Source organism: Fringilla coelebs (genome assembly GCF_963513975.1).
Source record: "Fringilla coelebs genome assembly, chromosome: 12".
In the NCBI taxonomy this organism is placed as follows: Eukaryota; Metazoa; Chordata; class Aves; order Passeriformes; family Fringillidae; genus Fringilla; species Fringilla coelebs.
Genome location: NC_140038.1, coordinates 12624302 through 12647150, shown reverse-complemented (window position 1 = coordinate 12647150; position 22849 = coordinate 12624302). Strand labels below are relative to the sequence as shown.

General features: G+C 42.5%; 1 protein-coding gene across 2 annotated transcripts in view; it reads right to left on the bottom strand.

Annotated features, from left to right (window-relative positions):
* PDE8A (phosphodiesterase 8A) overlaps positions 1-22849 on the bottom strand; it is a 136431-nt gene that overhangs the window by 26608 nt on the left and 86974 nt on the right. For both annotated transcript variants that reach the window (XM_084213363.1, XM_084213362.1), the window contains exons 2-4: positions 5057-5113; positions 2448-2638; positions 1372-1428 (exon numbers count right to left, since the gene is read on the bottom strand). In XM_084213363.1, the coding sequence (XP_084069489.1) occupies positions 1372-1428; positions 2448-2638; positions 5057-5113 (305 nt within the window). The remainder of the gene's footprint in view (positions 1-1371; positions 1429-2447; positions 2639-5056; positions 5114-22849) is intronic.

Below are 22849 nucleotides of genomic sequence, written 5' to 3'. Positions count from 1 at the left end.
AGACCAAATTTCACAATCCATTCATCTACTTGCACCCCAGATGTCACACTGAGGCTAATACTGCTAGATCCTTACAGGATATAGGAATAAAACATTTTCTTTGGTATTTTTTATAAGCTTTCATCTTTGGCATGGATAAGCCAAAATGTTATTTTCCTTCATGCATGTAATGAGCTGCTTACATCAAAAAAACTCTAATGCTTCAAGGAAACCAATTATTGAGCTAGATAATTGGACTTTTTCTCTACTGGATCCTTGTTGTTTATGCTGGCATTAGTCAGAAATGTACCTGAAAGTCGGCACAGCCAAAGTTTTAAGAAATTACTTCTTATCTGAATGTACCAAATCTCAGATGGGCAACACAAGGTGCCTGAATGAAGATGGATTTTCTAGTGTTGCCTACCCAGTGCCTTCTAGTAATTCACATTTGGGACACGTTTCCAAATGAAGTATCTGAATAATCTGGCTATACTAACTGCTAAAAGACCCTTCAACATTCATCAGTGTATGGCTGGAATCAGGAAGAAAGGCCATTCTGGGAAGTGTCTGTCAATAAGCATTTTGAAGCTGGTCATGTTTAGCAGAGGGCACAATAGCTTTGATTTATGCAGGAAGTTTTGGATCTTGAAATGTTTAATTAGGGTCTTTTTTTTTTTTTGGTAGAGATGGTAGTGTATTTTTAATGCTAAATTTCAACACCTCAGAACTGCTTGTCAGAATTAATGTGTTCTGAGAAATGGCCATTCCCAAACTATACTTGGAGGAAATTATTTTCCAGTTATTTAGTTCCATTAAATACACAGAATTTCTTTATTTTTTTACTTTTACATTATTTTATAAGTAATGTTTTCAAAGGAGGGGGAAGGAAATAGCATATGCAGTACTTTACTGAGATGTCATAATCTCTTTTGCTGTTAAAACTGTGGTCAGATGATATTTTGTATTGATCAAATTGCTCTATATCACTTTTCATACTCAGCAGATCTCAGGTTTTCACTGAGATTATTCATATTTAAAGGCAGATTAAGAAAGGTTCAAAACACAGATCTGCAAGACAGTTTTGTACAGGATGTTGTAGAAGTTGTTTGAAACATGCTCTGAAAGCCTGCAGTGATGGGGAGGGAGTGCAAGGAGGAACCCAAAACAAGACTCAAGTGAGATTCTTGAGTAAAAAACCCAGAAATTAAAAAAACCATTTCTGTCCCAATCCTATGGTCAAGTACAGTAAAACCTCTGGTACAGCACATTGTTATTAGCACAGTAGGGAGTTCTAATTCTGGTTTTTTAATGTTAATGGTTTTCCAGGTTAACTTTTACAATGGTAAGATTCACAGTTTTGATCACAAGGGAAAGGAAGGGATGAGTATTTACCTTTGTACTACACAAATAATGACTGTGTTTTCTGAGGCTTTTCTTGTTCTGATAGACCTTTAAATAAAAAGCAAACCATTTAAATTATTTTTTAGTTCACATTTCAGAAAACATGACTTTATAGAACCTTCAGACAGAACATTTCTTAAAATATCTCTTTTAAATCATTTAACAGCAAAAGTCAAATCCGGAGCCTGCTGCTAAGAAAGGAGAATAAATGGTATCTGAGACTCCATGAACATAGATTAATCTACAACTCAAGTACTCTCAGTGGGGGAATAGCAGAAAATATCCTCTCTGAAACAGCAAATAATGGACTTGTTTGAAGGGTTTGGCCTCACCCATTGAAGGTGCATTTTACTTCATTCTGGGACAGATTGGTAAAAATGCAACATGGGGAACAGCACTGCTACCTACTCTTGGCCTGACCAAGATCTCATCTACTTGCCCCAGTCCAGCAAGAGCCAGCAAGTGGAGGGAATCACAAAGGCAAATCCTCTCCTCCTTTTTTCACACTTCACAGCAGTTTCTAAAATTATTTCTGGAATCTGTTTGCAATTTTGCTCTTCACAACTTACTTTCAAATGTTGCAGATATGGAAACGTGCACACCGAACATTGCCTGTTAGCATTGGGAGTTATTCAACAGGAAGTGACAATCCAAAAAAATTAGAACATTAATGAAGAGAATTAATTAATAAAGGTGCTTGGTGGCACATGCTATCTTTGCAGGTTATTTAGTGTGAAAACAAAGAACCAGGTATTTGAAAAAAAAAAACCCAAGTAACAAAAGAAAACCAGAAAAATAGCCAACAATTCACTGTGGCAACAAAATTGTACACTGTGGCTCCAAGCCAGATGGAGCTTCAGAGACCCTAGGACACAATCAAAAATGCTGCTGCTATCAGATGTAAAGCACTGAAGTAACAGTATTTGATGCTGCCAGTGCACACCTGTCGAAAACCAAACAAATCACTGCTCGACAGAGTTTATAAAAATGTCATATAAAAGCAAAAAAACCTTTGATGCTGCGTTAGCTATATTGCTAAGCATTAACCACACTGAGACGGTGCTTACCTGCACAATGCCTCTGCATCAAAGTATCTGGAATGTCTGTGGTCAATGATGATGATGTCATGGTGCTTATCTAGAAAACATTCCAGTGCAGACTGAGGTGTCCTGGCAAGGTTGCAGCGGAACCCAGCCTTGTCACACGCCCAGCGGAACCCGCTGCTCTGCTCGTCCTCCTCAGCAAACACCAAAAGTACCTGGGTGAGACAGGCAAGGGGCATCACAAACCAGTCTTGCACTTACAGGAGATCCTGTGACTTTGACCTGTTCTTAGCATGGTTTTTAAAGCCACTTTTGAGGCTTAATCCATTGTTTTTAATGGAATTGCTTTCTACAGAGCACGGATTTTTTTATAGTTATCTGCATGCAGAGGGGTTTCAAGTGGGTGCAACAGTCTGCCGGAGCCATGGCATTTCCACATGGGAAGAAGAAGTTTTGGAGCTGCCTCTCTTGTCACTGTGTACAGAGAGAGCTCAGGCAGTCAGCTGAGACAAGATGCCTGAGTTTCAGAGAGTGTACATGAACCAACAGTGAATCCACTTCTCTGAAACTGTCTCACGTGCAGCCTTTTTCTTGGGGTTCATTTTTCTTGCCAGGATCATATTCCAGAAAAGGGGAAAAAAAAATATAAAATCCCAACAACAACAAAAAAACCACCCCACAGTTTATCTCGTGTGAATCAGTATTTAATGCTGCTTCAATGGCATGACAAAAAATCTGCCTTCCTTTCCATCTCATCCTAATTCCCCAAAGTACTGGATGCTGCCCACTCTGTGAGGTTTCTGGAAATTCTGGACAGGCTGGTCAAAAGGAACTCACGCCAGACTGAACCCAGAAGCAGTACCACTGTACATGGAGTGTGTCCCTGTGTGACTCCTACACAAAGCCTGCCATGGGATTTATATGACAGAAGGAGATTATCATAGCTGAAATCCACAACTGGAGGTCAGACCTGTGAGCCACTATTGGCTCTGCCCTAACTTGCCTCGTACTTGCCAGTAACTAATCTCTCTAAGCCTTTTTAAAATCAACACAATGCCTATAGACTAAAAGTATGATAAGGCCCAATTCCTTTAAAATGTATTTCCAGTTCTAGGATTTAATACAGCAAAGAGGATGAACAAAGTCTGCTAAGGAAGACTCACTGATGTAATTGTGCTTTGTGTCAGGATAATGTTTGCAGAAGAAAACTTCCCTTCCCTGAAAGAATACAGCATGGCAGATTACAGATCTGTGTTGATTTTGGGGATGGCTCAGCACATGCAGCCTTTTGGGAGAGATGGGTAATTAAGCCAGCACTTGGTCTATTGTCCCAAGACACCAATCTTTCAGAAGCTGAATCAAACTACACTCAGATGTGTTTTGGTCAGGCAAAGTGAAACATGTGTAACTCACATCACATCCCACTGCTGTGTATCTTCTGTGTGATTTTAGGAACTCCAGTGCTGTTACACTTTGGACCAGGCTGCTGAAATGTCTACCAGTAAATCTTAACATTTCCGTGTACTGCATATTTTTGTAAGAAGGAAGGATTTTGCACACATTCAGTTCAGGTTCCTTTTATAGCAACCTGCAAAACTGTTTGCAAAAAAGATGTCATAGTTTGGGCTGTGTTTAGTGAAGTTAATCTATAACACTCCTTAAGAGGGGAAGAATGGGTTTCAACAACAGCACAGAAAGTCAGGAGAACTGAGTTGTATGACTGACTCTGGCAAGAATGTGATGTTGCCTACCTTCTCCTTCCCTCACACCTGTCAGCTATATTACCAGGATAAATGAGCAGCATTTCAGAGTGGTCTATGACTGGAAAAAGTGATAGAATCACTAAAAAAAAATACAGGTGGCAGAAATACTCAAGGACTATTCTGATTTTGGAGAAGAGCTGGATGAGGACGTCCTAAGATCTGATTTTTGATGATATTACTGTTCTGACAATGGCTCAAGAAGATGTTAAACTGCAGTTCTTAAGACAGACATTTTCCAATTATTAGGTCCACATTGCCTCTACTGAGGAGTTTTGCAGTTCCTGACAGAGGAACATGCTGGATGATTAATGGTTCAGTATGCCTTGAGTTAGGGGAGAATTTCCAGAGGAAGTCCAAAGGAGCCATATATCTCTAAACCTCATGTCCATCCCAGGCAAAGTAAGGGGACAAATGACATAAACCATTTATTAACAAAGGAATGAAAGAAGATTAATTATTGTCAGCCAGTAATGAACAATTAAAAAATATATTTTGCCAAGCTCACTACATATCTTTTGTAATGATATTGCAAGTTTGTTTGGGTTGGTATCAGTTTGATGAGATTGTGATTAAGAATTTTACTACCAGTAAAATACAAAATGAGGCACAAACGAAATTGATTACAAGGTAACTGATAGCAGAAAAAATAGATAGCTCTATTTTTATGAGCTGAGAGATGGTTGGAGAAAACAGGCAGAGGTTTTAGGATATCACATAGACAGAATGTCATTATAAAAATCTGTTATGTGCACATTATCTCTTGAGCAAAATTCTCTTTGAAGATGTCTATAAGCTGAAAAATTCCAGTCATAAATTTTAACATCTATGATATTTTAGAAATCAAGACTTCAGTTTGAACTGCTGTGTTACCTGAAGTTGATCTTGATGAAGTCTCATAGGGCCAAACTGCACATCTGTTACTGGTGCCTAGAAGAAAGAAGAAGGGAACTTATTAATGAATAATACTTAAGGAAGAAGAAAAATTATCTCTGTTATCTCCCTCCTCTGTGGGAAGGAAGGCAATGACCACAAGTGCTGTTTTTCACAACTGCCTCTCTTTTATATTATTAATCAAACTTCAACATGGATGACTCTTCAACTGGTACAAGACTACTTCTAAAGGAGTTAAACACATAAATACAGAGACACATAAATACAGAGGGACACTCTAATAGGACTACACAGGTTTGGTTCTTTGAGAATTCCCACCAGACAAGCATCAGCACTTTCAATGTACTTAAATATTTTTTACCTCTTGTCCCAGAAATAAAAGCTAAAAAGCAGGAATAACAGTGTTCCCCATTCAAGATAGGAAACAAAGTCCAACCATTGGTCCTTGGAGTCACATGGACTCTTCAAAAGTAACTGGAGTTAAGAAATCAGAAGAAAATAATCTTTGGCAATGCAGTACATGTAAGACATCTCTGAACTGAAACATTAGAAGAAAAGGGCTGTTGAGCACAAAGGTGGCATTTTTACATTGTTCTTTTTCAAAATTAAAACCCACTCGAAGATCAGATTTATTGCTTTGCAACCTATAATTTTTCCAGTAAGTAGTTTCAAAGAATCATCAGCACATCCCACAGAAAAACTACACACTCCACTCTTTCCATGACCTTAATGCTCCATTGCTCAGCCCTAAGAGTATGTCATTTGTGATTTTATTTATTTATCAACTTGGAAGTCATCACTGTAACATTAAATAAAAAACAAACATGAGTCAAGATAAAATGGCAACACAGTGCCTACAAAAGTATGCCAGGAATCAGTGTTTGCCTGTCTTGATTAAGTAGGCCTTCAAATGACATGGAGGGGTTTCAGATTTATTCATTGTGGTCAGATGAGCTTAGTTTATATACGCTCCAGTCATTTCTTTTTTTCTGATCTTGAGACCAAAAATCTCTCTTCAGTTGGAAAACTCAAGCTGCTTTACTCTCCCCCTGTGGTACATCATCCAATTATTCAAAATCTGCACTGCAAAACAGCAAAGACTTTTGCTGGTAATACACATCACAGGGGAGAATCCAGCTCTCTGCACCAGTGTTACTGGTTTTGCAGCACTAACAGTCCTGAATCGGTAAGATCAGCAGAAGTGCCTGAAGGACATGGAGAGAACATGTCACTTGAGTAAAAGATACCTGAAAGATGCCTTCTTACAGTTCTTCTCTGCCCAGAACTGCACTTCAAATCAAACCTTGGACATTTTGTACACTCCACCTGGCAGCATCAAACAGAGTGTTCCGTGTCACCAGGCAATGGCCTGAGCTGGAAGGCTCAGATCCAGAGCTGAACTCCACTGGCAGCTGGGGGGATGAAGAACCCACCTACCATGCCAGTGTACCCTTGGACTATCAGTCCCAGCCTAAAGGGAATTTTAACAAATGAGATAAACACAGTATTGCCAGTCACTGCTTTTCAGATGCTCCTTTCTCTTAAGAAGTTTGTGTATAAAGAGTAATTGAAGTATTTGAAGGACTGAGCCTGAAAAACACTTTTCTGCCAGAAATCTGTGGCTATTGCTGCAATGAAAATACCTGTCTATGCACCATTTCCCCATACAAGAAGTGACCAGATGAGATAACCTGTCTTGTTACACATTAACTTGCTGTCCTGAGTAGAATCAAAGCCTTGGTCTGCATCTCAGCTGGAAAATTTTGGTCAACTCCAGTTAATTCTTAATCCTGTTGAAATCTGCTCAAACAACTTGATTAATCATTTAAACTTTCTGTGTGCTGCAGGTAGCACTGAGAAGTAACATGCCAATTAAGGACCGTGTCAAAAATCAAGGCTTCAGAAAGGATTAGCAGAAGCTCTCAACTATTGCTGAACTAAATGAGCTTTAAAAATACCTCTAATGCTGCAAACTTGTAACAAAACCAAACACGGCCAAAGCTCACACATATAGTAACTGCACAAGAACATCTTTATTCACTCACACCTTCCTCTACTTCTTCCTTGGAATTCCTTTCCTAGTCAAAAAGCTCGAGTACATTTTCACATTGGCAGACAGGACTTAGACATGTGACAGCCTTGCAGGCAGGCACAGATTGGGAAGAGTGTCTGAGAAGGCAGAGGTAGAGCTGGTGGTGGGTTCCTGGAACTGACTGTGATGGAGCTGGCTCTGCTGCCAAGGAGCTGCTGGCGCAGAGTCCGCCAGTGCCGCGCGTGTGCCTGCGGCTCCCCAAACACACACACGGCACCCACAGCCACTGCACACCCTCCAGCCCCTCAGCTACTGCTGGTAGCACTTACTTGCCCTCAAATTTGCCCTTCTTATTTGAACACTGTATTTTTTTGTCCTGTGGAACCAGCCCTGCCTGTGGCACAAGGTGGGACAATAGCATAAGCTGTAAGTGATTGACAGCTGTCGACAGGGAAGGTCATCCCCTGACTGCTGTGAGCAGCTCAGCACTGGCCAGAAATGATCTCTGTGTTGTAGCAGCTGCATTGCAAACACTGAAATTGCTGATAGAAATAGTCCATGCTTCCAATGCCCTGAGAAAAGTGAATGTTGGGTAAATAAAAACAAGTGAAATAAGCTTTAAAAACACAGACCTACACAACTGTGACTGATCTGATTAAAGTACAACAAAGTCAGCCGTGACCCGATGTAACCTGGTAAAGTACTTCTTTCTATGAGTCATTCTTCATATTTTACCAGAACAGAACCTACAGGAATAGTCTGTTCATCACTGCTGGATTGTTTCTTTCTTTCTTCCTACTGCTAGAGAAAGTTCAGATGCTCAATGAATAAATGCAGAAAGGAATAAAGGGTGGACATAAAGCCAGCTTGATTCACATGCTCCCTCTGGTGATAAACTGCCTGGCTGGTGACAGGGACAGATCTGTGCAGCCTGTGGGTCTCCTGTTTGCTAGAAGTGGAGTATCCTGGCATTCTCCAAAATCTCTCCATTACCCGTTGAAGAGGAGAGCACGCCTAAAATTTTGGGCAGAACCAGCTCCTAAAAAATCCTTTGGCTCTTAACCTTCATGCAATACCCCTGCTATAGAGGTGCAAATGCAATCCTTCCCGTTTTTCTTACAAAATCTCTTTGCTGAAGCTTTTGTGGGAGGTTTTAAAGCAGAGCCCAGGGCAGCCCAAGGCAGCGCTCAGCACTGCGCACCCCTGGCAGGGGCTGCTGGGGAGCTGCGGGTGCCTGGAGGAGCAGGAATGCTCCCCTGACATCCACAGAGCTCCATCCCTTCCTTTCTGCCCCAGCAGGAGCCGTGCTGGTGACAGGAGGGGCTCCTGCACAGCCCTGGCCTCCTGACAGTGCCTCTCCCCACGGGGCAGCCCCTCTGCTCCTGCTGCTCTTCTTGCCCCTGCCAGGTGAGCTCAGCTGCTTTTTCCTGCAGCCTGCTGGCACAAAGAGGTGCCATGAGCTTTTGCTGAATGGATTGCAGATGGAAGCTGCTGCTGCTGGAGGGCAACATCTGCATTCAGCAGGCAGACAGTCAGAATCTCTGACTCACGGTAATGTATGACAAATAACTACAGGGATTACACACATGACTTCACTGCTGGTCCTAATGGAACACAGCCAGCAAAATTCATCATTTTCCTCAGATCAATGTTTTAAGATATCATCAAAATTTTTATCTGATTTTAAAATACATACTTATGTTTTCTACATATACTAGGTACACGATATGGATCTGCATGAGTTGACTCATCACAGTAAGAATTAACAGTTTTCATTATCAAGATATGCCGGAAGCCACAGGACTGTTAACATAAACTTAATTTTTGTAATTCTAAGAAAAAGGGAGATTCATTTTACAAAGAAAAAAGCTCCTTTCTCTTAATCTACCATTTTAGGCATAGATTTCTCACCCCAGAAAACACAGGCTCAATGAACTGATAGATTTATACCATCCCCTAAACCTCTATTGATTCAGGTTCTGTTTGCTGCAGAGATTTGAAATCTGCATGATAATATACTTTCTCAGAAACCTTAGCCAAATCTTCCTGGATGCTGAAAGCTGGGAAATAAACAATTTCCTACAAACTGGCATGACAAGGTACAGGATCTTGTCCTGCCAGGTCGTACCAGCATGGTTCCTCTTTCTCCACAGAGAGAGGCGTTGTGACTTGCTGCAGCTCATACTTCTGGGCAAGAAAGTCTTCATGCTCAGGACCAGTTTTCACAATTCACATTTTTCTTTGCTTATCATAACACTCATCCCTTTTTGAAGCACATGAACACTAATCTGATCCATGTTCATTTACCTACTTCTTTCTCCAAGAAAATGAACATATGTATGTAGATGACTTAAGACTCAGCTTCCTATTTTCCACGTGCTTTCTGCTGGACACTCAACATCACTGTTCATGTCTTCCTTGCACACTTTGACAGCACTCTTGTTACCAACTCAACATCAGTGCAAGTCACATAAAATGCTGTCCAAGCGGACCTTCATAACAGGCACAGCTGTTCAGAGCATAAAATGAATTTTATAGTCCACAGACTGAATTCTGACCTGGTTAGCAAATCCAGAGAAATACAGAGCAATTCAAATACAATTAAAATATACTGGATTTACTTCAGTGTAAATGGAGTGGGAGCCTGGCCCTTTGCAGCTCTTTCTTTTGTTGTTTGGAGGCCACAAGAGTTTGAATAAAGAATAAGAGAGAACAAAGTGTCCAAGGTTTCTGCCTTTGCTCAACAGACTCAAGGACAAAAGTAAACTTGGCCTTCAAAGACCCTGTGCTGTACAGAGTCAGTTTATTCTTTGCTGAAATACAAAGACATGAGTTCTGAAAGGCAATTAAAATTTACCAAAACTGCTCTTCCACCTGGATGAAACCAGTTATTCCAGTCCTTGATATTATTTTCCTATTTCTGCTTCATAAAAGATGTAGACAAATGTCACAGACTCTGAACTCATAATGTAGCATCCTGACTCAGTGCTTTGATAAAATCTAGCATTTAGACTAATCTAAATCGTGTTCTCACTGATGCATCTCTCTCAACAAACGAATACAGATTTATATCTGTATCACAAAGCCAGCAGATCACTCAATGTTTTGTTCTGGTATAATTTTTCTTTCATCTATTTCCTGGTTTAAATTGATTCCTAGAAAAATTACCTACAGTGCTGCCATGTAACAATACAGCAGATAGTAAGTGATGGGTAACACCCTTTGTTTTCTTGATCTTAAGTTCTAGTACCTGTTTTTGAACCTGTTTTACATAAATGAGCTCTTGAGAGCCCAGCTCTGGCCTCCAATTCACATCATTAGCAACACACAATTTTGACAGCTCGCAGTTTTTGTGAGAAGAAAAGCTTTATTGAGTCTAATGAGTTGCCAGAGCTCTCACATCAGGATTCTGGTCCTTCTCTCTGGGTATGTAACCAGCCACAGGACCTTATTCCCAATGAACTGGCAACACCCAGGTCCTGAGGAAGCCTCCCAGGACATTTCCACCCCGGTGGGACTGGGACTGCTTTACGGGAGCACCAGCACACAGCGCTGAACACAAGGACTGTCCAAGCTCCACCAGAGTTCTCCCTGGCCCAGCTGATTTTTGGCTGATGTTCAGCTTGCCACACATGCCAACCACTGCTATACATGTTTGTTTGTTTGTGTTTGCCTGCTGCATTTCCTCAGTGCCATGAGTGAAGCCAAGTTAGAACAGAACTGCAGCAATGCCGTTGTGAAATCACGAAATCACACTCGCTGCCTTCTCACCCACTTCAGACACAAGAACTCCCCCTTTCTACTGTTTGTAAGTTCTCCCCTTATGCTTCACAGGAAACTTTGGATATCAAACTGCAAGCCTAGCACATGCAGAAGTGAATCATTCTGTTTGGCTGGGAATAATTAACGATGCTGTCCCAAAGTGACTTGGGTTATCATCTGCACTGTGGTGCATGGCCTCTGGCCCAGACGAGTGGCCCACTGTGGTCACGTTGTACAGTGACAGCAGAAAAAGCCAGCCAGCAGTCCCTGGTAAAGGTCTGAACTTTTACACAGAACAGGCTGACAAACTGGGGGATGTTTTTAGGTCCTGACACGGTATTGAAGTGATAAAATAAATGTCATTATCACTGTGCCTATGGAACAGATCTCCAACCTTGAAAAGGGAAGTTGCTGGTTTCATTTTGACATTTAAAGGAACTGAGGCACTGAGGGAGAGAGAGAGCTCCAGTCCCCCTTGTCCTGAGCCCTGGCATCCCTGGGCAGGGTGTCCAGTGCCCCTCCTTGCTGGCCAACTCACAGCAGCAGGCACTGGTCACACTGGGACCACGAGGCTGATACCTTCACTTATTTCTGAAATCCAAAACTGTGTTGCTGATAACTCAAACAAGTTATATCCCATCTTGGTAATCACTGCAGTATTGTAGGTTTCCAAGCTAAGCAGATACAACTCCTGCAAAGCAACTCTGCAAATCTCACACTACATACTTACACAAGAGTCCTCACTGCCAATGAATCACACAGCAAAAAGGGATGGAATACATCAGCCAACTTGGGAAAAGAGAACCATTTACTCATTAATCCACACTGACTTTTCTGTCCAGGGAGAACAAAGTTGAATGGAAACCAGTCCTCATATCAAATCCAGCAAGTTATATTTGCTGCAGCATCCACCTGATTCAAAGACCCCTTTTAGACCTGCATTTTATGCACACTTATACTGGGCTTGAAATTTAATCTATTTGTCTCTTTAGAAGAGAAAAAAAAGTGAATCATAAACTCCACAACAACAAGTGGGAATAACCTTAACATTAGTCTGAGCTTCATGGTTGTCATTTTGCCAAACCCTGTTCTGACCAACCAGCCCAGAATTTAAAGTGCCCTAAGTCTTCATAATCTTAAGATTTGAGATGGCTCACTGGGGTCTTCATTAAGGTCCCACTTTCTGACTGAAAGTGCTGGCAAGAACTTCTCCATTCAGGCCAAATATGCACAGAGCTTTGTCAGGAGGCTGTGAGCTCTCCCCATATTGAATCCCTGGGCTGCTCACTGAGCTATAGTCAAGTATTTCTGTGTGGTGAGGGCATGCTGTGGAGCATCTGTAGTTATATCCTGCACTAAGAGAAAACCAGCAGCTTAAATGATCTGGCCTGTACTTTAGAGGAATTTTTAAACCCTATAATAATGGTTTTCTATACATAGGTTGCAGAAATTGACGCCTTTATCAATGCAAACAACAAAAAAAAAAAGGCAGTATGAACAATTTCAGCTGTTCAAACAGGAACAGAATGCGCAACATGCAGAAACTGAATTGCTTCAGATGAAGAAAAAAAGAAAGAGGTCATCTTTAAGGCACTAGCACCTAATGCCATGTTTTATTGGTTTCTGACAAAATTCAAGGGTCAGATACAACACCCCTGCACTTCAGAGCAAATGTCCTGCAAGGTCAGGCACCCCTGGTACTCTGGGCTTACACCAGGGTGAGGCTGTGAGTGCCCCTGTGAGATGGTACCTCAGGGGCAGCTGAGCAGCACATCTGGGGGGAGATTGCCCCTGGCTGCGTTTCAGCAGCTCTTCCCTCGTACTCCAGCAACCCTGAGACTCCTCTGTCTTCCCCTCTGCAACCAGGACCAGCCCTGCTGTACCTCACAAAATGCTTTAATGGCAGCCACATAAAAACAATGTGCCTGGCCACTCCCAGAAGGCTGAGAGCCTTCTTTCCTCTCCCCTCTCCCCTGGCTGACACAGGTTATTCCACAGGCTGGCAGAGCTGCAGCTGAGCTCTGGGGGCCAGCTCACGGGCACCAGCACTGCTATAAAAGTTTCACTGTGCTATCCTCTCTCATCTGCTGGCAGCAGTAACTTTTACCCAGATGCAAAGGCTGGCCAAGTCAACAGAGAAGAAATTGGTCTGTAAGTCTTGCAGGTCATCAGCCAAGACGTGTTCAAAACCAGAGCATTAAAGATATCGGGGTTCACATAACTCCAAACAAATAAATGCAGCCTTTGGCTTTGCCAACACTTTGTCAAACAGGAAAGGAACTTCTCACTCGTCTGCTGTCCCCTCAGGTGTATTACTTTTACAGGCAGGCTGTGGCTGACTTTCCATCCCCCAGCTTGAGCAGACACTTCAGTACAAATACAACATTCTTCTGGCCCTGAGGGAAATTCTTCCTGCCTGCATTTTAACAGTTGAACTGCACTCTGGGAGACTTAAATATGGCACAGTAGTTCTATTGTTTAATATTATTAAAACTGCTTGCTCTCTTGTGATTCTGCAAGATCCTGAAGTATAGCAGTGAGTGCTAATCTGTTTCCTATCTATCAGCTAGTTCTCTTTTTTTCTGGTGGACACGACTTACTAATTTTATTTTAGAGAGGATTTAAGATGCATCAGAATACAACAGAACTCCATTATCAGTTTTCATTTTTTTTCCTTATGAATATGAATTTCAGTGACAGCTTTCTTCGAACCATCTGGATTTGAACAGACTCATCTGACTAAAAGGAAGTTCCAGTCTACCAGGAAGTTTTCCAGCTACTTTATGCCAGACAAACTTTTCATGGCTTGATCTACCAACACTGCAATCGTCACAAACAGACCAAGCAAAGCAAGAGAGTACAGCCCAAAAATAGCATAATTCAGCCAGTAGATCTGCTAGGCTCCCTAGAAGATCTCCATTTTGTCCTAAACCTCCATTTGTCAAGGAATAATAAACTTGCTTTCCTATTGTCACTAGTAACACACTTTGTGTGCTGACACAGCCCAGCCTTTAGTGACCACAGGAATTCTTTCTCCCTGCTGCCATCTGTTATCTTTATCTCACATATCTCCACCCTCTGCACAAGGGGCATCCTGGATGTGCCAGTTTAGTCCTCCAAGCCTGGAGGGTGGCAGCATGAAACTGCTTCCTTCTCCTCCTTCCCTCTTCTCCCAGCCCTTTGCCACACACAACACCTTCACACAGCTCACTCAGGTGTCTGGGAACCTGCTGGACATCCCCAGAATTCTGCAGGGTTCCAGGGGTGTGCTCTGCCCACCTTCAGGGTGCACAAACTCACCTGTGCTCTGCCCAGTACCCTGCCTGGGAACTGCTCTGAGCCACAGCAAAGGTGCTGTCTCTGAGATGGGATTTTGCAGGTAGAATAAATGCAAAGTCAGTGGGACAGCAGCCAGTGGAGCAAAGGAGAAATGTTCATTACTGATAATAAACAGAACTGTATTTTTGTCTGTTGGGTACATGTTTCTCAGACTGAGTGGAACTGTCAATTGACACTTGAGAAAACCAAGAGGAGTTCTTGGCAGTCAAACCTTTTCTAAATAGGGAACTTTGTCTCCAACAAATGAAGACTCAAGACTGCAGGCATATTCAAGATGTCTTTAAAAAAAAAAACTGAGGAAATTCACAGTAGAACATTCTTTTTTTCTCTCTAAGGTTTAGCATTAACTTTGCTTGTTCACAGCTATAACCAATGCAACAGACTAAGTTAAGTTTTATGATAAGGAGGAAAACAGACAAAAATATTTAAGAGTCCTGGGCATCCCTTTCCTTTGACCGCTAGGAACTCCACGGGCAGAGGGGATGAGAGACTGGCTTCCCCTAACACAGATGCCTCTTCATTCCCGAGGACCTACAGGGTAGTTGGAAACCTGACACCGGTGTTCTGCCTGACTCGGTTCAGAAACACACGGCGCTTCTGCCAGCCCACAGGGCTCGTTAAATATCACACGCCTGGGATGGGATCACGGTTTGTTTTTTTCCTTAATTATAGAACCATTTTACAGTTATGCCAATCCCCCTAACTCTGCATGTCTTTAATGAAGTGGGATTTTCATTATGATCAGAACTGCAATTAAGTAGAATTTATTGCAACAAAGCAGTTTCTCATTCTAGTTTTCTTGTAAATATAATTTCACTCTATCTGGATTTGTGGTAGGCACACTCCATTTTCTTCCATTTAAATGAAAGAATCTGTGTAATTATACTATTATCTTTGATACAAAGCAATCTCTGCATCTTCTGCCTACGAGAATCATTTCCTTACAAAAGAACTGCTGGATATGCCAAAGGAGATGCTGCTGGTACAAAATAAATTATTATTTTGCACCAGCAGCACGGTTTTCTCCATAGAAACGCAGAAGCAATCAATACATTACCAACTCCTAGTGAAGTTTCTCAGCATTAGAGCTGGGGCAGGCAAGGCCTCAGCCCAGGAGTCTCCCACAAGGCAGCTCTTTAATCAAGAACCCATCATCAAGGAAGCCCATAAAGCACTCTGACACTGCAGTCCTCAACTGGGAAACAAATCCAGCTGGGTATCAAATATCCACTTAAGATGAAATCCTGCCCTACTGTCCAAATATACTCTCTCCAGGTACCACGTTAGCATTTCTCAAATTGAGTACACAGCCCATAATTATCCAGATAATAATCTATACATGTTGAATAGCCTCATATAAATTGTTTAACCTTGAGATTTCCAGGAAAGAGAGATAACATCTAGAGATACTTGCATCAAATACTTTTACAAGTTGCATGGCATCAGTGAAGCTTTGCACAGAGAGCTGCTGCAGTCACAAAGTTTGAAAGATTTGCAAAGATCTGTAACGTGGAGGGGTAAGAAGAGAAGATGTAAAAGCACTGAGTAGATCTTTAATGTAAACACGTGTTCACCTGCAAACTGCCTAGCATAAGGGCTGCATAAACCATGAAGGCTTGGAAGCAGTGGCTGAAAGGTGCATTTGGTCAAGCAGATGTGGACTTTCCATGTGTCATTTGAAGAGACATTACAGAGCAGTGCCTGTCTTGCCTGTAACGAGAGTGGGTGTCAGGATTTCTTTTCTCAGAAGCTTTATCAGACTCCTCAGGTTCCCAGTCCTCAGACCCTTGAGTGAGCCCTTCCACAGGTCCTGTCTGAACAGCAGCACCATGTGCTGCCTCTGAAACAAGCAGATTCTCTGCTCCTCCCTGCAAGGACTGCAAAGTTTGAGCCAAACTGAGCTGAGACTAGAGCAGCAAAAACAACTTCTCAAATATTCGGATCAGCGGGTGCCTATCACCTTCTGCACAATTTTATTGACACCTGATTTATCTGTCTCATCTAAAAAGGTCTGATGTTGCAACTGAGAGTGGCACAAACGTTTTAGAATAGGAACCAGTGCTGGAGCTGTGCACAGGCGGCTCCTGTGTCACAGGGAACAGAGCTCCACAGGGCACCTTCAGCCAGGCAGCAACACCCTCATTCCACTTGGATAACAATGATGAACTAAAGAAGGAGCACCATGAAAGAGAGAGGCTCCACTTACTCATTAAATAACTAGATAGTGCCCACCTATGCAAAACCCCCATAATTAGCTGCAAGGAAAGCTGGCCTCTATCCAAAATCAATCTCCCTCGAGATCCCAATTCTGGCATTAAGCAAGTCTGTCTAATCTGTTTTGCAACTCCCCAGAATATGTTCCTCACTCTGCTGGTTTTTCTGAGGAGAGGATGCAGCAGCCCTGGGCCTTCTATTGAGAGCGTGAAAGCTTTATGCCAAAGAACAAACAAGAGAAAAGAGACATTAAAGTCCTGTCTGGCGACACCATTAGCAAGTTCACAGTCACCATTTCCTTCTTCCTCCCCTGCACCAAGTGCTTCTTCCCAGACAGTGATCCAGACTGCTGATAGCTCTGGCTCAGAGCTTTTACCAGAAATTTTAGCAGGAAATGTTAATTTGCAAGCCTCGGTGTCCTCCCTTGGGGAGCATGGACACTGTATCCGCATGACCAAGCTGCGGGGACTTCGACTTCTCAGACCTGCCTGCCCCAGGCAGAAGAGAAACTCCTCTGTATCTCCAGCAGAGCTGAGTAAAAAACCAACTGTACTCATTTATTTTCTTTTGCCTTTTCCCCCAAGCTACGAAATACTAGGAAGAACGTCCAAAGCAAACAGAAAAATTCTATTAATGAAATATGCAATTTAGTGCAGTTTCATGGGCTGACTCTGAGCTCAGCCAGACTTCTAGGACACAGAACGTAGCTGGAAATTCACAGAACTAGAATAAAACAAAAGTATTGCTTTGCATCAAAATTATACTGCGTTTCTATAAACCAGTTTAATGGGAAAGACAGCCTGTGTGAATCAGTAAATGTAACCCATTACAAATAAATTAGATAGCAAAGATAAATAGTTTTTTAGTATAAAGTGTAATGTCTCATATGCAAGCAACAGAAATGAAAAACCAGACTCACCTTATTAACAGTTCCAATAAAACTACAGTAAAACTATAGGTTGCTTTGAGAATTAAGAAATTAAAGTAAACCTATAAACTCACTGAAGAATGACATAGCTCTGACTCTTAAAAAGTTTATTACTCAGATATTTCACCTGATTTCTTTTTCTTCCTCTATGCACTTTGAGCATAAGTCTGTAATTACTTACTACAGATGCAGGAGAGAACAGTGTCCTTGATTATGGAAGCTTTTCTCAATCCTGGGAAATTTCATTTGACTTGTTTTATGTGCTTGCAAGTTCCTTTAAGCCAGGACAAATGTTCTTACCACATTCATATTTGTGTGGTTAGCAGCTTTTTCTGCATCTCTTTTGTCCTCATCCTCTAAAGACAAAACAAATGGTGTGCTGCTCAGTGTTGAACTTCATAATTTTAGTAATAGCTTGCAGCAGGAATATATTTTGACTAACTAACTCTATGAGCCACTACCACGTACAGTCTGAGCACCTACCATGGAACACCACAGTTCTAATTATTTCCTTCACTGCTTAATTTGAACCAATATGTCGTACTCTGGATGACTTCAGAATATACTGTGAGACACATAATTTAATCCAGTTATATTCTGTAATCTAATTTTGCTAAGAACTTTCAAATATATTCCAACACAAAAAAAAAAAAAAAAAAAACCAAACCAACCCAGCCCTTATGTGAAACAGCAGGAACACATTAGAGGTGGCATCAAACCACTACTCCATTAGACATAAATTACTCACAGTATGTTCCCCACCAAAACACAGTAACAAAATTTGTAGGCCACAGTATGAGGTTGTACCCAGAAATACTTTCCAGATGAAGCAAGCAAGATTTGCAGTGGTTTTGTGACAATTTCCTGTGAGTGGAAGAGGTTATCTGGGGCATTTGCTGCTGGATTCTGTGTCCTTGCACATCTCCTTTTCTGAGCTCCACAGAAAGCTGGAGAGGGCACGTGCACAAGCCAAGGTCCATCGTGACTCTGTGTCCTTCCCTCTCTGCCCAGCTGGCCCTGAGTGCTGAGTAATTGATCACCTGGGAGTTCCTTTGTCAGACAAATCCAACAAATCCACTGCCAACCGACCGTGCGTGGTATTCCAGCCTCATGCCCTGATGTATTCTTAAATAACACAGCCCTGCCATTGCTACCCAAGTGCTCTTCAGGAAGGAAGTGAAGCATGGCTTGCTTGTACCATAAATGAATACTGCTTACAACATTTAAAACTCATTTAAAATTTTTAGAAGATAAACATGCCCATGTTAGGTAAAATATTTTTCTGACACTGTAAATACGAAGCCATGGGTGCCACAACTCACACTGCACATATTACATTTCTACTTCAGACCGAGTTTCAAGACAGAATTTTACAGTGTTTATGACAACTTAATAGCTTAACTGATTTTGCTTTGCAATTATGCTGCTCTATATTTTTAGCCCATTCTATTTTTTTCCAATCTGCACGGCACACAGGGCATCTAGAATTACCAGGTCTACCATTGGACTGCCTCACTGTTTTCTTCTAGAGTAAGAATAATCTCTTGGCTCTGCCAAAGACAAACACTTCTTCCCCCAAGTCTGACTTTGACAATTAAGCTAGAGCCTTTGCAAGCAGCACTATGCAAATCAATGCTTCCCACATAAGAAGCTTTTCAGAGTCTGCAGCAAGAAACACCTTATGATAAGTACAGACTTATTTTTTGCAGTACATGATTGCATACTTTCTGAAATGTTCCACTATTTCCACTTTTTCTGTCATGTAAGATTATTTTCATTTTCTTTTAAATCTAGTTACTACTGTTCTGTCACTGCAGTGCCAGCCAGTTGTTTTCTCAACTCAACCCTCCCAGTCTCATCTGGAACTCTCTCAGCTTCATCTTGTTAGAAAAATTTGTGTCCCTTTGACTGCAAACCACTGGCAAAGGTGAGCATTCACTTCACTGTCATCTAACATAAGACTGAACAACTGGAGCCCCAAACTGATCATATCAGCACTCAGGGAGTTAGAGGCAAACATCTGGAATTTATTTGTTAGAAATAAAACGACTGACGTCTTTTCAGCAGTTTTAGCTTGCACCTGTACTTGTAAATCTCCATGAGGACAAGTGATGAGTACCTGTAACCAGGAGCAGCGGGCAGGGGCTCAGAGTTGGAGCCCTTTGCCTTCCCTGCCAAGGCCCCAGGAAGAAGCCTGGCACTCGGATGCCCTGGTGGCACAGTTTGCTGAGCTCTCCCAGGGTAAGGAGCAGACTGTCTTAGGCTTGCTGGGCCCCCCAGCTGGCAGAGCCCATGTGCAGACAGCTCTGCAGGGGCATGGGGGGCACAGCCCCCCTGGTGCCCTCTCCCCAATAACGCAGGGTCCATCCAGCACACACAGGCAATGGGAGCTTTGTCCACCTTTGCCACGGAGGAAACATCACCCTGAAGGGTATTTTTGTTGGCTGTAGCACCATTAGAGGTTCAAACTTGGCAGAAGCTCTGATGGGCAATAGAAAAGAGCACAGGAGAAATTCAAGGGGACGGTTCTGCCAACAGAATAGTAATGGGGGAAGGGGGGCAGGGGTCAAAAGAATCAAACAGCAGCACGGTTATCTGATGGGAAGGCACAAAGACACAGGATGAACCTCAGAAAACTTGGAGAGGAGGGAGCAGGGAATACATGGAGAGGAAGAAGGGCAGAAGAGAAACAAAGAGATAGAAACCCCTGCCAATGGTTTGGATGAAGTGCCACCTTTGCCTAGGCACTGAACTCATTGTCTGCAGCTGTCTCCTCATCTGATTCTTCCCTGAGCCCCCCTCAGCACACAGTGCTTGGTCCAAATTGGAAGGTGACTGATGTGCACTATGGGCAGGTCTGTACCAGGGACCAGATCAACTTCTTTATTTCCATTTGTGTACAGTGCAAGGCTTGCACCACAAGGGTTTAACTGACTGAAGTGCAAGTCAACCACTTCTTATCCAACCTGGCAGCCTGTCTTGGAAAATGTTCATGTTTAGGCATTGGTATGATTTTATTGAGACAAGCCCATTCAAAATGCAAGCCCACACCTGGAGATGTAAGGCAGAATCTCACAGGTACCCAAGGCTGGGTGCTGCATCCAGTCCATTTCTCTGCATGCTGACCATGGGCCCCGTTCTGGATGCAGGATGCTGCAAGAACAGGAACTTGGTGTTGCAAGGGAACCCTCTTATATTCCTTTCTCATTATAATGGAAGAGGCAAACAGCAAACAGCATTTTTGTCTCTGCAGAGATCCAAGCATCAAGATGTCAGAAACGATGACAAGAACTCAGCATTTCAATGAGGTGCCAGCCCACATGCTCCACACTCAGTACTTACACACACTCAGACTATTTCCAGCTACTGCAAGCATCAGGGAGACACTGCAACAAAACTGAATTTAAGAGAGGCACCAAGCAAAATGTTCTGGCTCAACCTTAATAAAAACCTTTAAAAAATAAAGACAAACTCAATGCCCCCTGTGGTGGGATAGTTCCTATAAATCACTCCAGCATACCCTGTAGTTCTGTCATCAGATACTCCTGCATTTTTTCAGTGCTCTGTAAGTTGACTCCAAATGCTCTATGTTGTGGGATTTTTATTTTTCTGGTATTTGGGTGGGTGAGGGAAGGGAGGGGCAGGGGGAAGTGTTTTAGGTTTGTTTCTTTGGAGGGATGTTGTTTTGTTTTGTTTTAATAAAGGATCTTAGGAGAATCTTTACAAAAATTGTTTTCATGAAGTGATCAAATGCTCTTTGGAGAAAGGAAAAATTGAATTTCAAGACAGAGCAACACTAAATTGGGGGGAACCCCTTGGAGCATGACAGACCTACAGAAGAGAGAGGAGCACAAAACTCAGCTAAAGGACACAGCATGCCCTATTTCACCAAGGTTGGGTGGGCTTTCTGACAATAGCTCCCTCTTGCTATGGATGACAGGAGGGCAAAATGACAACGTGGGTGTTATCAATGAAAGCGCCCCAAACTTTGTCTGGAAGACCAAAGGTCTGCTCTGCTCATCGCTGGTGCTTGCCCAGGGGGAAGATAAAGACCCTGTGGCACTGCCAGAGCAAGCCAGAAAGGTCAGGGGATCAGCCCCTGGCAGGGCAGCACCCCTGGAACCAGCACTGCTGCTCTGGGTCTGGTGGAGTTCCTGATGAACACGGTGCTGGCAGCCCCTCTGCCTGCAGAGCTGCAGCAGCAGCATGCTGTGGGTACCTGACAGAGGCGTTTGCACACATACATCACACTGCACCACACCATCAGCTATTCCAGGAGCTGCTAACATCAACTCATGGAAAAAGATCCAAAAGCCATTAAAAACCCCCACAACCTGAGACAAGCATTTTATCACTGCTCCATGTTTGAACTGTCAGCTTTATCCCCCTGGCAAGCAGGCAGCTCGAGCTCACAAGTGAACACCTCCTTTATTTATTTAGCTCTGCTGCATTTAACCCTGCATCCTGTCTGCTGGGTGCATCCGGCTCCACCGAGCTCCACGCAGCAAAGCCTGAGCAGAAGGTGGGGGAGCTGCTTTCCACAAGCCAAAAAACAGGAAATTTGATGACATTGTTCAGTGAGCAGACGTCAGCAGAGAGTGATACAAAAGAGTAAACAACTTCCTAGCAGCAGCAGACAAATGGGCCGGAACTACTGGAATCCTGTGATGTCTGGTGTGTTTTGCATGAAAATTACTGTTTCAATGAAATAGGGGGAGATCTTTGGCTGATACAGGTTGGAGCTGCTCCTTAGAAATCTAGGAACTACACCAGTCTTGTTGGTTAATATCTAACTCCAAGTCCTTACCTTTCTGATCCCGAAAACATAGTTGTTGAGAATTCCTATTGTTGATATCCTACATATTTTGCAAACATTCTCATTATTTTAGAACACACCAAAATTTGATTTGAGTAGAAAGGGTAAATTTCAGCGAAAGTATGGAAGGCAGTACCAGTAATGCAGGTGCCACTTCATTATGATCATGCTACCATCAGTCTTGTATATACAATGGATATACAGAGATATAACCTATAAACTTGTGCAAATACTTTGATATGATGGAAGCACTTTGCTGGTGGAACCACACAGTAGGTATGACATCTCCCTTTTGGATTTCAGTGTTTGCTTTGTGGAATCTGCTCTCATATTTTGCAGCTATGGGCAAATGTCAAATGTGATCTGAAAATTTAACCTCTGAGGTAGACACACAATGAAGGTTGTTCAAAGCCAGGTCACATCAGGCAGGAAGGAAATGTAAGGAAGGACTTTTCTTGCTCCAACAGAAAGCCATTCTGCCCATCTCTGTCCAGTCTCTTAACTGCAAGAAGTAATATTTGACCAGTGACCACAAACATGGAGCTTCACCAAGGAATTCCAATCAGCTGTGTTGAGAAAGATGGTAATTGACCCCTGGAAAAACTCTCTTGCCTACACACCTACATGTAGAGAGACCCCCAAGGCATGTGATTTTGCCATTTGTGCTATTCCTTTCAAAGG